Genomic DNA, 18,226 nt, shown 5'->3' with positions numbered 1-18,226 from the left:
CATATACTCTTACAGCAGTTAATTACAGCCATTGGTCAAGAGCAGTTTGGCTTACTATTTTCATGGCAATAAAAGGAATAGAGTAATGATTTTATATCTTAACTAAAGCTGAACCATAAGTGATCTGGCTGTAGGCCCTCCGATTTAACTTTCCAGACTTGCAAATAGATAACAATTGTAAAATTAAATCAATGTTATTTACTTTTCAGACCATGTGGATGAGAGGACAGTATGTAATGGAATTGCCCCGGAAAAAGACGTAGATGGATTTCATATTATTAACATTGGAAGACTATGCCTGGACCAGCATTCTCTCATACCTGCCACTGCTAGTGCTGTTTGGGAAATTATCCAACGAACAGGTTGGTCTATGGGACATGGGTGCTAAGTGCCAAAATGAGCATTTGCACATTGCCTTGACAGAGAGTGAAAGAAAATAAGCATTAAACTTCAATCTACAGGAATATATAAAGTTACAGAAGTCAAAGAATAATCTGAAATAAGATAAAATGAAGAACACATGCCAGGTTACAAGAAACTGCTGTTTCACCTTTCAGGGAATGAATTTTCCAAATAGAAAGTTTATCTCCCTACTCTAAAACTATAAGCTGAAGGTATTTTGATGTACATTTTTCAAAATGTATTATGTTTCTCCTTACCTTTAAAAACAAAATGTGCTGGGCTTCCCTGGTGGTGCAATGGTTAAGAATCCGCCTGCCAATGCAGGCGACTCGGCTTCGAGCCCTGGTCCGGGAAGATCCCACATGCCGCAAAGTAACTAAGCCCGTGCACCACAACTACTGAGCCTGCACTCTATAGCCCGCGAGCCACAATTACTGAAGCCCACATTCTTGGAGCCCGTGCTCTGCAACAAGAGAAGCCATCGCAATGAGAAGCCCCTGCACCGCAACAAAGACCCAATGCAGCCAAAAATAAATAAATAAAATAAATTTATTAAAAAAAAAAATGTGCCGAACATTTTGCACCATCTCTAATGACCTAGGTTTTCATTATAAACACTTGCCCTTGAATTGTGCTCTAAATACAATAATGCTCTCAAAGACCCTCGATAGTTCTCCTGCCTTCATCACTGTCTCTTACATTTTTGGCAGCATCTCCTCCTGCTAATCTTCTCTTTTCTAACTGAGGGAGAGAACTTCCAAGGGAAAGCAGATCCTAGAATTATACTCTTAGAATGTTAGTACTTAGAAAAACCTTAATTCTAAATTTTTCATTTTACTTATGAAGATACTATGCCCCAAAGAGGTTAAGTGTGTTAAATCTGTAAGCTTTATCTTTCAGACCTTTCTAAGTCCATAAATTTAGTGCTTCTCTCCTATAGAATAAAATGCATGAGTTTTGTGAAAAATACTTTTTTTCCCCCACTTCATTTTGTCCTAGATTTGCTCAAAGTTTGATTGCCAATTAATCTTGACCTTGCACTTTGCTTGCTTTGTGATTAGTAGTTAATAATTGTCTCCACACTTCTAACTCATCATATAAATTTTAATGTTTAAAACTAATTTAATGGAAGCTTGAAAATGTCTGTGGTTTTTTAATGAGGCCATAATGAGAGGGAACATGACGGATCCAAGAATTATAAAAAGAAATATTTATAAATAGAGAATGTGGGAACATTATAGACAAGCCACAAAATAATTCAAATTTAATTAGAAGTTTTTAAAGAATATTGCAGTTGGCTGTTGAGATGTTTACTTTGCTTCTTGTTGCTTATTCTTCATTTAAATCAAACTCTGTGTTTTAAGGAATTGAAACATTTGGAAAAAATGTGGTTGTGGCTGGAAGATCCAAGAATGCAGGGATGCCCATCGCCATGCTTTTGCACACTGATGGAGAGCACGAACGGCCAGGAGGTAAGGGCAACCTGGAGAGTCTATGTACTCTTACAATTTTCTCACTTCTTACAATCATCAAATAAATGTGTTTGAAAATGTGACATAGAATATTTGTGGGCTTCTGCAAATAAAGGTTTCCCTTTATTCCCTATCTAATGACATGAGCACCTTGACAATGAATAAAAGAATTACTGGAAAAATGTGTCCCCTTTGTTCCTACTTTTTCCTTTGGCTATATATACTTCCTTTATATCATTAAAGATATAGTCATTAAGAAGGGTAGAAAGGCTAGATACATACTAGATGCATAAAAATCACAAGTTGATAGATATCTGTATACCCATACACACCATGCCCCTAAAACACCACCAATGTACAGATATAAGTTTGGGTGGTTTTTTTTACCATTATTAACCTTGGTGAACTCCAGTTTCCTGATCTTAAATTTTCAAATACAGTTGACTGTTGAGCAACACGGATTTGAACTGCGCAAGTCCACATATACATAGATTTTTTTTTCACTAAATACATACTACAGTACTATATAATATGTGGTTAGTTGAATGAATGGATGTGGAATCATAAATCCAGGGGCTGACTGTAAAGTTACAGGTGGATTTTCGACTGTGCAGAGGGTGGGTGTCCCAAATCTCCGTGTTGTTCAAGGGTCAACTGTACTAATTTTATGATCTTGGTTGATGTAATGCATATGAAATATTTTTTTAAGCCACAAAGCCCTAAGGAAAAAGAAGCCCAATGATAACATATCACTTATCTAAAAAGATAAATTATTAGAGTTTGAATTGTTTTTTCCTGCCTGGACTTAAGGACTTAAATATTGCAACAAATCAAAATGTATATGTGGATCATAGTAAACTAGGGCCTGATAGTGACTCAAAGTAACTTTAAAAAGCCTTAGTTTTGAAGAGCTCTTTGAAAGGCCAAATCTGGTAGTATCAACATAGTTTTCATGGTAACCATCTACAAAGTTGCATCTCTAGCTTAACTATTCACTTCTAACTTAATCTGTTAATGCTCATCTATCTCTTAGGGTATAACAAAGATATTGATTCATATTTACCTTTATTTAAGAGTTTCTGTTAAGCAAGGTAAAACAACCAGGAAAGTTTACCTAGGTGTACCATTTTTGTTGGAAGATTTTGACCAAGAGCCAAAATAGGCAGTTTTTTCTTCATTTTCGACATATTATTTTCTTATCTCATCAATAACATAACAAGCAGCATTATGCAGCTCTATTAATTGCACATCACTTTCTCATGAACTATCTTATTTCGTTCTCAATAATTCTGGAATATATTCATATTCACATTTTGCAGCTAAAGGAAATGAGCTTTAGAGACTTCAGTGACTTACCCAAGGCCATTCAAGGAAGTGGTGTACAAAGCCTGGAGCTGGGTGCTGACTGTCTGGTTAGGAGGATAGACTTGAAGTCAGACCCCTCCCCTGCCAAGCCCGGTATCCTTGGATAAGTCATTTAATCTGTGTAAGTCTCCACTTCCCTCATTTGTAAAGTGCAGATAATATTAATATCTCCTTCATTGGGTTATTATGAAAATTGAATGAGACTTGAATGTAAAGCAGTCTTCACAGTGCCTGACACAGTAAGTTAAGTAAGCCCTTGGTACGTGTGAACTGTGACCATTACTGTTATTTCCATTATTATGCTTAAATTAATAATCTATGGCCATACTAACTAAAACGTTTAGAATAACATAATCCAAGGTCAATGATGTATTTTTCACCTTCATTTGAAATTTTATTTTCTTTTTCTGGTAGGTTTTATATTTGCTTTTATTTGGATCAAATCTAGTCTTTGTTGTAATGATTTGCATAAACATAGAATTTATAAAGTTAATAAAATATTAGATTATAAATATGACATCGTAATATTCCAAATTATACTTTACATTGCACTTTTTCTTGTGAATATTAATATATTGTATGCTAATTTCTTGATAAATTTCAATTTTGAATTATTTGTCTATAAAATACCTAAGTCTAAGAAAGTTAATTTACCTCTTATTTATTTATGCAATTTTAAATTAGATATTCCTATGTCATAAAACACATTTACTTTATAAATATTTTATACTTTGTGTTACAAAATATTTTCACTTGAATGCATGTTAGAAATTGAATAAAATTGGAATTAGATATAGTACTGGTTACTTTAACGCCAGGTGGTTAAATTTAGTTATTATAGTGGCATCCAGGTGCCATTACAATTACGGTATCCAAAAGGTAATAAATTGTATTAAAAATGATGTTGGATAGTTCGCAACATGGGTGGTGTTTATTAATCTCATGCATATTTAATAGGAGTATGGTGACATATATGATTAATATAATGAATTGTTGAGAGCTGCTTACTGAAGGTTTGCAGTCTGTGGGAAAGTTAATATTTCAAATGTCCGTGTCTGCTAGAGCAGTAACGATGTGCAGTGACTACATGTGCATTGTTAGCTAACGGAGATAATGAAGGAGGATTAACTGGGCAAATTCATATCTAGAGAACTTGTTCTGATGACACTGAGAATGTTGAGCGTTCGGCTCACATGGTACTTCTTTGCCAGAAAAGACTCAGAGCCCTAATGATTCATTTGTGTCTTAAAGCCAAAGATAATTGCACTAGAAGAAAAATGGCGATACTGTAATTTAGCTTGATTAATATGTGTCTACACAGGGCTGGCTTTTAGTCTTGATTATTTAGGACATGGATCCCGGCTGTTTTGTGAGAAAGAGCTTCTTTTAATTCTTCAAGGGCTTGAAATATTTAGAGGACTGAGAATGTGCTAAAATCTCGAGGTAAAGAATTAGTGCTGATACTCAACACAGCAGGATGCTGCAGAGAGATAACCTTCTGCTGAGGACATGTCATCACAGGAGGCTTTAAAGATGACATGACATTCAAGCCACTATGTACTTTATAGAGAGTGAGAGATAGTTCCTGTCTTCCAAGAGCTTATAGTCTTGGTGGTGGTAGGGTGGGGGGACAGGGTACAGAGGGGGCATGATATGCAAGTATGGGTGATTGAAATGATAAATATTTAGTGGCACAAAATAAAATTCAGCATCCCTAAGAAAGCATTCAATTTGCTAAGGGAAGCCCTTGGTTAACTGAGGAAACATAAAGAGATTGACAGTGGAGTCTCTTCTCATGAGCCCCACTACTTGTTAGGATGTTTGAATATCATTGTGATCACCTATAATTCACTGGTATTCTTTTAACGTCTTTGTATGTAGTAACCTACCCAGGTAAATTAACCTTCCAGTATTCAGAATGAAAACTGAATACTACTGGCTTTAGCAAAATGTCTTTATGTTTAGCTTACCCTGATGGAATAAAACAGAGTTCTCCAATTTCTCTGAAACAGTTTTTTTTTTTTTTAAATTAATTTATTTTTATTTTTGGTTGTGTTGGGTCTTCGTTTCTGTGTGAGGGCTTTCTCTAGTTGCGGCGAGCGGGGGCCACTCTTCATCGCGGTGCGCGGGCCTCTCACTGTCGCGGCCTCCCTTGTTGCGGAGCACAGGCTCCAGACGCGCAGGCTCAGTAATTGTGGCTCACGGGCCTAGTTGCTCCGCGGCATGTGGGATCCTCCCAGACCAGGGCTCGAACCCGTGTCCCCTGCATTGGCAGGCAGATTCTTAACCACTGCGCCACCAGGGAAGCCCCTCTGAAACAGTTTTTTTTTTTTTTTTTCCTTTAAGATAACAAAGTGCCATAATGACCAGGCATTATGTGTATTAATTATAACCAAAGGAATATATAGTCTGATTTTATTTCTAATTCTTTTACAGTAAATTCCTTTCTGCCTATTTTATATTCTTACATAGGGCATGTCATCTAAATAGATCCCCCTAAATGGCCACAACATGCTTCTCCTTTTAGCTAAAAGGTTGGGGTACTATTGCAGTGGCATTGGTTGCTGGGACTTTTTAAAAGAGCATTTTGGAAGAGTCAGCAGCTAGCTGATTTTGCTTAGAGTCCTTTGGGATACTCTTGACTTCATTCAGGTAATAGGCATTCAGTACGTATCCTCTGTGACACACTGGGGTGGGGGTGTGGTACAGGGGTGAAAAAGACTTGCCCCCCTGTTTCCAGAAGATGACAGACTGCATCTTCAGGACACTGTGTTTCTCAAAGCACAGCTTCCGCATTGGTGTTCAGCTTTTGCACTCAAGCTGCCCACCTGCTGCAACTTCTATATATCAGGTATTTTTCATTCAAGGGGACATCCTATCTAAATGGAAAACCACAAGATATTTTGTCAGTGTGATGCCTTTCCTTTGTGAAAATTGGCTCCAGTTGTGAAAATGAACATTTTTGCCAGCCTGGGAGCATTCTCTCTCACCTACAGGAGGGGCCTTCAGGTAGGAACACAGGAATGGATGTCCCAGGCGGTGCAGTGTGATATGAGTGGTTATGTGTGATTAAGCTCAACCCAGTGCCAGGTTGGACCAGGTGCTCTCAAGTTTCAAAGAGAGGAGCCAGAAAGGAACACCCTGGAGAGAGGAGTCTCGCAAAGCAATCACGCCTCCCGGACGGAGAGTCTTAGTCTTGTTGCCAGTGGAATGGAGTGGGACTTTTGCTGCCGCTGTGGAATGAACCATTGTCAAACGGGGGCAGGGGGACGGCAGGCATTTATAGTCTTTGCTCCTCCCATTCCACTACTCCTAAGGTAGAAGTACTCGTGGTAAGATATTGGGGATATTATGTTTTATGACGCCTCTGTGTTGACTAAACTTTACTGAATTACAGCTTTGAGTTTGCATAGTGGAAAGCAATAGAAAAGAACAAATGCTTGTTGTAGTCTCATTTTCTAAGTTGAATAGTAGGAGTACTGTTTCATTTTCCACATCTCTGAAATTCAGCCAGCTAGTATCTGGAAAGCACTGTACTTGGAAAAATGTCACATATTCTCCCATCAGGCAGCTGGAACTATTAGTTGCCCTGTTGAAAATAACATTAAACACTATTTAAAATATAAAGTGAAGTCCAAATCTTTTTATTTTCCCTTTCATTTTCCCTCTTTCCTCATGACCTCAAAGTACCATGTTTTTGTTTTTTTTTTCCATAATTATCAGCACAAAGCATCCCTTTTCTGATGTCTATAAGCCCGATTATTCAAAGCATCACTTGTAAGGATATTCATTTCTGCTCCACCAGCCTTTTCAGCCATTCATCCCATCGAGTTCCCCCTGGTACCTTATGCTGAAGCTTCATAGAACTGCACATTGTTCCCCAAACACACCATCTCTTCCAGGCCTCCTTTCCATTACATACCCTGTTCCCTCTGCAGGGAATGCTGTTTCCCATCACTCGCCTGCTTTCCTCTCACCTCCAGCCCATCTTTCAAGATGTGCACCAAATCTAACTTTTACATGTTATATGTGCTGCCATCACAATACTAATCCTGTTGCATATTGATTGTCTACCTGGTCCCCTTTTCTATACACACATAGTAAATATGAACTGCTCAATGACAAATATTTTGTCTTAGGCTTTTTGTATCTCTGAAATTTAGCACAGGGCTTGGCATGTAATAATGCAACTAGTCAGTGAATCAATGACAGTTTATTTAGTGTTTCCTGTGTGCCTGTATTGTAGAAAATAAGACTGCAGGCTAGGGATTTAAAATAAAATACTGCCATTTATGGAAAAAAAAATTCCTATATAGTGGGGAGGAGGGAACAGAAGTAGCTAGGTACTTACTATAAACTAACTCCTTCATATTTTAACATTATAGGCATTTATATAAAAGTATAACTTATGACTCCCCTTCACCCAAGAATCAGATCACAGGAGAGGAGAATGCCTCGTGACCATCAGGAAGGGGAGAGGAGACCTAAGGATACTGGGAAGGGAAGGAAAGTTATTGCTGACAGCATTAATTGAAAGAGGTCACAGCATTTTTCCAGTAAAACATTTAAAATCTATCATTTTGTTTAGACTTTTTTTTTTTTTTCTAGAGCTGCTGACATGTAGTGCTGCCTTCTTACAGAGGAGCTGATTTCTTTGTCACTAAGCATGGGAATATGATGGTGAATAAATCAGATATTGCCCTGTCCTCTTGAGCTTACAGTTTAGTAGGAAAGACAGTCATCAAACAATTAGGTATGAATGATTAATCATTATAATTGTGCAAAATGCTGCAAAGGAGGAGAGCTTTCTATAATAAAAAGCTTGGTTGTAGGAAGGAATGGATGATTTCTAACTACAGTTATACATCAATGTTATACCTTTTTATGCCTATCTTTTGTACTATTGCAATGGAATGTTTTTATTGTCTACCTTCTGTCACTACTCTTCACTTCAAACTAAAAAAATCCCACCTCACAGACAAAAATAAAAATATATTCTACTTGAAGTTATTAAAAATTTCTAAAATCTCTAGAAGAAAAAAGTTCACTCTTTACAAAATAAATAATTCATACCATAATGGTAAATGATGATTTGATGATTTAAAAAAAATCAAGTCAGTGCCAAGCAGTATTATTATACATATGTAGTAAGTACATCAGATAGAACTTCCTCAAGTAGGCGTCTCTTAAAATCTCTCCCACCCCCTCACACACACCACCATAGACACATTGAAGACCTTTTCCTTCACAACATTTATCAGTTTGTGATTGTCATTTATTTGTGTCATTATCTGATTAGTTTTCATCATGCTCACGATTAACTCCACAAGAGCGAAAACCATATCTCTTTATCTTCCCATTTTATTTCCAGCATCTAACATAATAGCTCTCCAAAAAGTCTTTGTTCAATAAATGAATGAATAAATTCTCTTTATTTGTAGACCAAGAGTATCATGAAAATTTTTTTAAATTAATTAATTAATTAATTTTTATTTTTGGCTGTGTTGGGTCTTTGTTTCTGTGAGAGGGTTTTCTCTAGTTGCGGCAAGCGGGGGCCACTCTTCATCGCGGTGCGCGGGCTTCTCACTATCATGGCCTCTCTTATTGCGGAGCACAGGCTCCAGACACGTACGCTCAGTAGTTGTGGCTCACGGGCCTAGTTGCTCCGTGGCATGTGGGATCTTCCCAGACGAGGGCTCGAACCTGTGTGCCCTGCATTGGCAGGCAGATTCTCAACCACTGCACCACCAGGAAGCCCTCATGAAAGTTTTAATACAGCTATTCATAAGCTGTATTCTTAGGAGCATGGATGTACCACAAGATTTTAAATGGTTCTGAGGCCAGCCAAAAAGGCCAAAAAGTGGGAGGTGGCCCAAATTCTGGAAATCTCCACTCCTTCCCTGAAATAGTTGGAATAATCCTCCCACTCATTAGCCTATGAAATTACCCGGGCCATAAAAACTAACCACCCCCTATTTCGGGGCCTCTCACCTCCTGAGATGGCCCACACCCTGCGGAGTGTGTTTCTCTAAATGGGTGTAGTTTTGTTTTTAAGGGACAAAAATTAGTCAAATAAGTCTGGGAAATCTGGGTTAAACAAAATCAAACGTATATCTTGACTGTGAATATAGTAATATAATATAACCTTTAATATAGTAAGTACTGTGAATCTCTGAGTAAAAGTCTTTAGTATTTGACCCTGGAAGTTGTTTTTATCCCCCCTAAAACTATTACATATATATATATATATATATATATATATATATATATATACACACACACACACACACACACACACATATATATATATGTGTGTGTGTGTATATATATATTTGTATTTATAGTTGTCATATTTGTATCTATATATTTGCTGAATTTGTACTAATATACCCCAGAGGTCTAGCCTTTTTCCACACAGAGAATGAATTCAGAACCTTGAGAATACTTATTTAGCCTTAGTCTATGGTCTTTTAAGCAAGTTTGCAGAATAAGACTTTGTAATAAGATTCCTGAGTTTCTTTTCATCTGTTAATCTTGGAAAGAAGAAAATAAATGTACAAATTATATAAAGCTTTAACAAATAGACCTCATACATACATCTCCCAGCCAAAACAACTAGAAAGGAAAGGGCAATACTTTGGCTCATGCCCCTTATCCCATGACTGAGCTGACTACCTCATTTTGGCTAAGATTTGGGAGGGTCTGATTGCTTTAAAATTTAGTTCGTTATGTGTATGTATGTGTGTATATATATATATATATATATATATATATATATATATATATATATACACATAAAATCTGTTTCACAGTCAGGAATACTACCATCAACCCTGACCTGGCAGTTTGGTACCGTGAGGAATTTGGTCACCTGGGAATTGATTCATGTGGATGATTTAACACATTTTATCCCTATTAATAGGAGAATAATCCTAGAAATATAAGACTCCAAAGACAATATTTTCATTTATAACTGGCAACTTGTTCACACCATAGTTGCAGTCTTGATGGGTGAAGATTGACTGCTGGAGCAGGAGAGCCTAGTGTTAATGAGAATAGGCTCTCTATCATATTGCCCGAGTGCACACTCTGTTCCTGCATTTCCCTAGAACTCAGTGTTCAGTTCATATAAGCTATTATAGTGCATTTATTCTAAAAAGTATTTAAGGTGGTCCACAACAATATATGAAGCACAATGTAAATGAGCAATAGTTAAGAAAAAGGGGAAGCAAGGCCTGGAACTAAAATGGAGCCAAGAATAAAGCTACTATTAAAAACAGGCATATCATTAAATCTTCATGGACATTTTCCCCTGCCAAGAGCACTGAGTATGTGTTTGGTGCATTTATTTAATTGAGTCTAAGCTATACTTCCTGTGCTAGGGTTACTAATTTCATCCTGTGAGCTTTTAGGCAGGAAAAAAAGATGACTAGTTACCCAAGTTAAGTATCTTTAGAATTAAAAATAAACACATGCTACAAAACAGAAATAGAGTCACGGATGTAGAAAACAAACTTATGGTTACCAGGGGATAAGGTGGGGAGGGATAAATTGGGAGATTGGGACTGACATATACACACTACTATGTATAAAATAGATAACTAGTAAGAACCTGCTAGCACAGGGAACTCTACTCAGTAGTCTATAATGGCCTATATGGGAAAAGAATCTAAAAAAAAAGAGTAGGTATATGTATATGTATAATTGATTCACTTTGCTGTACACCTGAAACTATAACTACAACTTTGTAAATCAACTACACTCCAATAAAGATTTAAAAAAAAGAAACACATGCTCAGGATAAATAAAACATTTTCTGATATTAAGACCAAAAAATATTTTCTCCTAAAATTACTTATAAGCAGGGAACTATGTAATGGACTGAGTAATATTTATAACATGCTTTTTAATTTAATGAAATGGCCATATTTTATAGGGTTGTTTCTCTTATTGTTTAGCATAGATCAAAGCTCCCATTGACATGCATTTCTCTGATGTCACTTGGACGTTTCTTCTCATTCTCAGTTTTTGAGTCATTCTCTTCTTCCCAAATTCTAAACCAGTGTTTCTCAAATTTAGCTGTCCACTGTAATCATCTGGGGGCTTTAAAAAAATGTAACCACCTAAGCCCAACACAGAACAATCATATCAGAGTCTTCATGAGTTGGATCTGGGTATCAGTATTTTTTAGGAAGCTCCATAGAAGAATGTAATGCAGTGAGGGTAACTGAGGAAGACTACTCGAAGCATGGGAATGAGCCCAGGGCTTCACTTCCTGTTCCAGAGTCATTCCCTAGTCAATCTTTTCCAGCCTCATAGCTTTAAATACCGCCTGTGTCACCTCTTACTCTGGACCCATATAACCACTGTCCACTTGACAACTCCACTTGGATGGTCAGTAGGCATCTCAAAATTACCATACACAAACCTTCACTCTTAATTTTACTCCCTTAGTCTTCCCTGTCTTAGTAAATGGTGTCATCAATTCACCCAGTTGCTCAGGCCATCCTTGACTTCTCTCTCTCACACCCCATGTCTTATCCATTAACAGTCTGTGTCAAATATACCCATGATCTCACCATCTTCACTAATAAGACCTTAGTTCAGACACCCGTTATCTCACACTATAAAATTTCCAAAACAGTTCCCTGCCTCCACCCTTGTCCCATCTCCCGAGTGCAGTCTGTTTTCTAACTGGTGTGTCTCAGTCATCTATGGCTTCCGATAACACTCAAAACAATAAAACACCGGAGTAACATCCAAATTCCTTACTACGATATGCAAGATCTTCCGTGATCCTATCTGGGCTGCCTCTCCTTTCTCATTGTTTACCATTCTTACCTTCATCGCTGCCCTCCAAGCCACACCTGCATTTTGCTTTCCTAGAACACGTCATACATGCTCACGTGTCAGGATCTTTGCCCTTGGTTTCCCTTCGGCCTAGAATGCTCTTTTTGGAAGTTATTTACATAATTATTTCCTCACTTCCTTCTGGTTTCTGTTCAAATGTTACCTCCCCAGGCTGTCCCTGACCACCTTAACAAAGTAGCACCTATGCTATTACTCTTTTTACTTACTCTGTGCTTTTTTCTTCATAGCACTTATTTCTATGCAAACTTTTTATTATATATGTATTTGCTCATTTATATATTGTCTATGTTAAATGAATGAATCCATGATTTCAGTTCAATAATTTTTGGCTGAAACCAGGGGCAGATCTTTTAACTATCTAGAGACAATGGTGGTCAAGATTCAGTAAGTCCTTCCTAATACTCTTTCTCACAAAAGAGATAGATTGAGATGTTTAAAAGGAGTGAAATTGAAACGGTATTTGAGTAACTAAACGTGAAACCGTATTCCTTCCTAGTTGTCATCCACCTAGTGACCCAAGATGTTTGGAAGGTAACTGAAGGACTGATAAACAGCAAATCAAACCAGCCAGGTCTTGACCAGATACCAGATTAAAGTCTGGCCCATTTAAAGCATGAAAAGAAGGCTTAGATCTGAGTACTCTGTAACTATATCTAAAGTTATTTAAACAAAGAAAAAAACGCTGAAGTTGAAACAGAAAACTTATAGTAGATGGAATTCAGGAGCCAAGAGAGTACAGTATTGTTTTAAGATCTGGGGAAATTAGCTCTTGATTATTTTACAAGAGGTAAAACTTAAAGCTGAAAATGTCCTTTTTGTGTTAGAGACACATGTGTTTTCTGTCAGATGCTGTCTTATTAGTACTACCAGTGTGTTCCAGGTGAGATCTATAGGCAGACTTTATCCCTAAGGAAAAAGAAGTGTCATCCAAGATCCCACACTGGCCTCCTGAAAGAGTCAGGATGATAATCCCAGAAATGCTATTCTGCTGACCAAAGTGAAAACATAGTGTTTCTCAGCTCTGATTTTACAACTGTGAACTCCAGTGGTTCCTTTCCTTTCTGCTCAGGGCGGAGGCTGTGTAGTGAAGTGACTAGGAGCTTGGCCACTAGAGCTGAACTAAATAAATTTGAATTCTGACTCATATAGTTTTATGACCTTGGACAAATTAATGGGCTTTTTGTATTTTCTCGGTTTTCTCATTTATAAAAATGTAAATAATATTAGTTTCTACCTCATAAAAATATGCTTACAGTGTTTGGTGAAGACTGTATGAGTTAATACGTGTAAAGTACTAGAACAGTGCTAGACGTGTAGTAAATTCTTATATAAGAGCTATTTTCATCACATATGTTTTGGCTCTGTGCATTTTGTTTTTTGTTTGTCTGTTTTATGCTTAAAGATGTAATTGCAGCTTATGGAGAGAGAAAGAAATACATGTTCAAATTCAGAATCTTTAGGCCTCTGGAGGCATTTGTCCAAAAACAGAACTCAGGCCTCTCTTATCCATCTAGTGCTATTCTGTTGACAAATACTGAGTTTTCCTTCTTACGATTTCCCTGGTGATTTTCCCTTTAAAACAGACCATGGTATGAGTTAATATATTGGGAATGAGTCATTTTTCCCTTAAAAAGTGACAAAGCAAAACCCTACATGTGAGATTCTAGCTCCTGTTGGATTTGCCATTTGGCTTCATCTGCTGATACAGGCACAAGCAAGTATGTATTTGAAGATTTGCCTCATGGAAAAGGAAGATGAGACTTGTCCTGCGTTGCTGTGGAAGATAGATCTAGGATCCTGGTAAAATTTTCAAAAAGGGAGACTTTAGCTCTTGTAAGAAAGAACTTTCTAACAGTTTGGGCGAAATAATATGCCTATAATTATTTTTATAGAAAATGATTTATCAGTTGGAAAGGATAGGAAAAGCATAAGGGAATTGAAGCAGAAGCAAACCAAATTCCTACTCACATCAAGAATCTCTCTTAGACCTTTAAGTGCCCCTGTGCTGTTCTTAGCTAAAGTAGACAGTGGTTCTCTGTGCCAACACTGTAACTTATACCTCCTTTTAGTGTGGAATTATCACACTGTATTATAATTCTGATTCACAGATCTGTTTTCCGTATGAGAGAATTGTGTATCTCCATCACTTGGCATGGTCCTGGGATTATTTCTTGATTGTCGAATAAATGAATGTAGGGAATGGCTGGAAATGTCTGACAAAAGTAAATTCCTCATTTAGGTAATGTTAACAAAAATATGATACTCTAAAATGAATCATATTGTGTTGTTTGTCTTAGCATTTTTAAATAGAAAATATTAATTTCCTCAAATTTTAATTGCCAACAACTGTTTGCTACAATCTGCAATTTTGCATAAATTACAGAGGTAATGATAGCCTAGAAAACTGCGCAGGTGGCTCCCAGTGAACAAGTCTTGATTGACTGTGGACTTTTATATAGTGAGAAGCATATCTTGCCCAGCAGCTTATTATTAAGTTCTAACAGAACTCTATGATTCTGGGAGATAGGTTCTAAGTCTTTTATTCTTATTATATCTTACAAACATGATGTAAAGCACTGGGCACAATGAAGTTGCTTAATACTTCTTATAAAACATTTTTTTTAACATCTTTATCAGAGTATAATTGCTTTACAATGCTGTGTTAGTTTCTGCTTTATAACAAAGTGAATCAGCTATACATATACATATATCCCCATATCTCCTTCCTCTTGTGTCTCCCTCCCATCCTCCCTATCCCACCCCTGTAGGTGGTCACAAAGCATTTTTATCTGGGTTTGTGTGATAGAAAAACTAAGCCTGAGCCCAGGCTCTTATCATACTCACAATATGAGGATAAAACTGAGTGAGGGAAAAAGTCATCTGAGGGTCAGAGATATGCATCATTTTATGGAGTAGCTGCTGTAACCTGTTGGTTCTGATTACCCTAGGGAAAAATTTGAGACGCTAGAAATGACTAGGTGCAGCAAGCCATAGGATTCATTGAACAAAAGTAATTGTAACCAGAATTGAAAAGAGAAATGACAAGAATTTTCACAACGCCAAGTAAGACAGGTTAAATAAGAGTATAGTTAGGATATCTAGTTCTCAGAACCAGGAACAGGTATCAAGGGGCAAAGGCAGAAGTGTCTGAGGCATTATTTGAACACATTTGCTCTTAACTCCCTTGGTTCAACTCTCTTTTGCTATCATCATCCAGTTTAATGAATAGCAGGCTAAAAACCTTCCCATTGTTTGATAGCACAATAGTCAGAAACTGATCAATCAAGTCTAAATAAGACTTTGATATTGCCATGGGTATTCCTAGCCAAACTCACTTAGGAGTAAAAACAATTTAACTAGATATTATTATTGAAGAAGTGGAGTTATCTAAAGGATCTTTCCATGCTGATTGAAATTCATCTCAATATTTTTTCTTTTGCTTGAAGCTTTACAGATTGTTAATTATATGTGTATATAACTCACTGGATTATGTATCGCTCAGTTCCTTGATGAAGTCATCAGTAATGATGAAGTGGGAGGTTTTGGTTTTAATTTTGGTTTTTGCAGGGATTTGGGAGGCTCTCATTTGGAACAAGAGAATGCTTGAGTGGGCTGCTAATGAATGTGTAAGGGGAACCTTCTAAATATAGGAGAACTGTATTAAGATAGAGATGGGAGGATGCTTCATAATTTTGGTGGCTTGGGATGGTTCTAAACATATACTCTACATTTGTCGATTGTTTATAGCAAGTGAAAGAAAGAGAAAAAACAAGGGGAACTCATAGACTTTTACTCTAAGTAACTGGGCAGAAGGTGGTACCATTACCAGAAATGAAAACGACTGCTGTATCAAGTACAAAGAGTTCCCTCTCATTGTTCTTCCTATTCAAAGATTTCCTGGTTTTCTCTTTTATTTTTCCATATTAACTTTAGAATAAAATTATATTCATCTACAAAAAAGCAAAATACCATTTTTTATTGTAGTTGTATTAAATGTGTAATGAATATAGGGGGAACTGTCATCTTTATGATGTTGAATCCTACTCAAGAATATGGTTTGTCTTAAAACCATGACTAGTTCCTCAGTCTTACTTAAATCTTTTGGTGTTGTTCTAGAGATTTTCTTTTACCATATAGATTTTACACATTTTTTGTTAAGTTTACTTCTGAGTATTTTATTTTTGTCTTGCTATTATAATGGGGTCTTTTCTTTCATTATATCTTCTTACATGTTGTTGTATATGATAGTATTTATATCAACTTTAAAAATAAAATAGCCAGTTACCATACCCACAAGATGAGTTTATTTGGGAATAGCCAGACGAATTACAATTTGGGAAATGCAAGCTATGGTGGACCGTAGGCAAATCCAGAGAACAAAGGAGGGGAGGTTACTTTTATAGAGAAAAGGGGATAGTTTGGAGGGACTGTTCTAAACAAAAGTTTACTGGAGGAAAGTAAGAGTTCAGGGTGGCAATGGCTTCTCATTGGCTGGGCTGTTGCTGGGCAAGGAAAATCTTCCTTCCTGAAATAGAAGACTTCCTCTTGTTTGGTAAAGCAAGGTACAGTTCTTCCCACGGGGCATGAAAATAGAGGCGAGTGCATGCAAACGATGGAAAGTGATAGTAGTGAGAGCACCTTCTACAGGCCCTCTCAACTCTAATTTTAGTTGAGGTTTTCTTTAATTTTCACATTTATTTCTATATATTCATTTTTACTTGGCTAATTTTTTGAATTCTCTCCTTGCTTATAATGTTAGTTTTTAGGCTTAGTTATTATAAACATTTTAACATTTATGTTTATTAATTTTTTTCTAATATCTTTTGTTTATTTTATTGTTCTTTATCTAACATTTTAAGTTAAATGATTGATTCACTCATTTTTTAATTTCTATTTTATTTATGTAATAATTTAAGTCTGTGAATTTTCCTCTAAGCTTTGCTTTATTTATATCTGATAGGATCTAATCTGTAGTACTTTTATTATAAATGTTTCTAGAAATTCTGCAATGTTGTTTTGTGTTTTCCTTTTGACCCAAGGATTGTTCAAAATAGTATTAAAATTTTTTTCCAATGGAAGGGTTTCTCAGTTTCTGATTTTGTCAATACTTATAACTTTATTGATTTGTGATCAGAGAAAATATCTATAGTTTATCCAGCTATCTACTTTTTGGTATTAATTACTTTTATTGTTGTTGCCAAAGTCATATAATTAAAAATATACTCTTTGGGCACCTGAAAGGAAAATATATGATCTACTTTCAGAGTTTAATGTATTGTAGTCAGATATATATCATTAATTATGTTGCTTATATTTTCTATACCTTTGATCTGTAATGGATTGAGAAAGGTTAATTGAATTCAACAAATTCAATGTGTTTCTATTTCTCCGTGTATCTCCTGTAATTTCTGCTTTATGAACTGATTTCTTTTTTATTTGTTACTTATATATTTATCATTTTCGTGTCTTCATTTTTTTTTTTTCCACACACACACACTGTATTTTATTTTTACAAGAGATAGATAGACTGTCGTGTCTTCATTTAAATCACACCTTTGCATTATAATGTGTACCTTTTTATCCTATTTGATAAAGTTGCTGTATTTCTCCTTATTTGATAATAAGAGCATCATTTTTTTTTGATTAGTCATTTTCCTGTTATATGTTTTCCCACCTTTTATTTTCAACATTTCTGAACAGCTTTGTTTCAGATGTGTTTTATATAAAGTATAGAACTAGACTTTACTTTGTGAGTCAATTTTAATATATTATTCTTTTAATAGATAACAGAAAAATTTATATTTATTATTATGGTAAATATATACAGTCTGAAATGTCATATTATCTTCTGTTCTGTTATTTTTACGGTTTTTGTTTTCTTTTTATATTTTTTCTTTTTTGTATATAGTTGTTTTATTATTTAGGAAGATTTAGGAAGTTAATAATTATAACTTTATACAGTACTCTTAGTTCTCTATTTCTTTATGTGGTATCTATTGATACTCTCTTAGAAGAAATGATAAAATGTTTCCTTTTCCTTCTGTGATTCCATTTCTTTTGTCTCCTACCTGATATTTGCCAATAAAAATTATCTTTGTAGTGTGTTTACCTTATAC

The 18,226-nt window shown here is 36.0% G+C and overlaps 1 protein-coding gene across 2 annotated transcripts in view; it reads left to right on the top strand.

The window, feature by feature from the left end:
• MTHFD2L (methylenetetrahydrofolate dehydrogenase (NADP+ dependent) 2 like) overlaps positions 1 to 18,226 on the top strand; it is a 148,689-nt gene that overhangs the window by 51,922 nt on the left and 78,541 nt on the right. For both annotated transcript variants that reach the window (XM_007179832.3, XM_007179833.2), the window contains 2 exons: positions 210 to 362; positions 1,767 to 1,874. In XM_007179832.3, coding sequence (XP_007179894.2) covers positions 210 to 362; positions 1,767 to 1,874 — 261 coding nt within the window. The remainder of the gene's footprint in view (positions 1 to 209; positions 363 to 1,766; positions 1,875 to 18,226) is intronic.

This window comes from Balaenoptera acutorostrata, chromosome 5 (genome assembly GCF_949987535.1).
Source record: "Balaenoptera acutorostrata chromosome 5, mBalAcu1.1, whole genome shotgun sequence".
In the NCBI taxonomy this organism is placed as follows: domain Eukaryota; kingdom Metazoa; phylum Chordata; class Mammalia; order Artiodactyla; family Balaenopteridae; genus Balaenoptera; species Balaenoptera acutorostrata.
The sequence above is the reverse complement of the archived record's forward strand: the minus strand, read 5'-3'. Positions and strand labels throughout refer to the sequence as shown.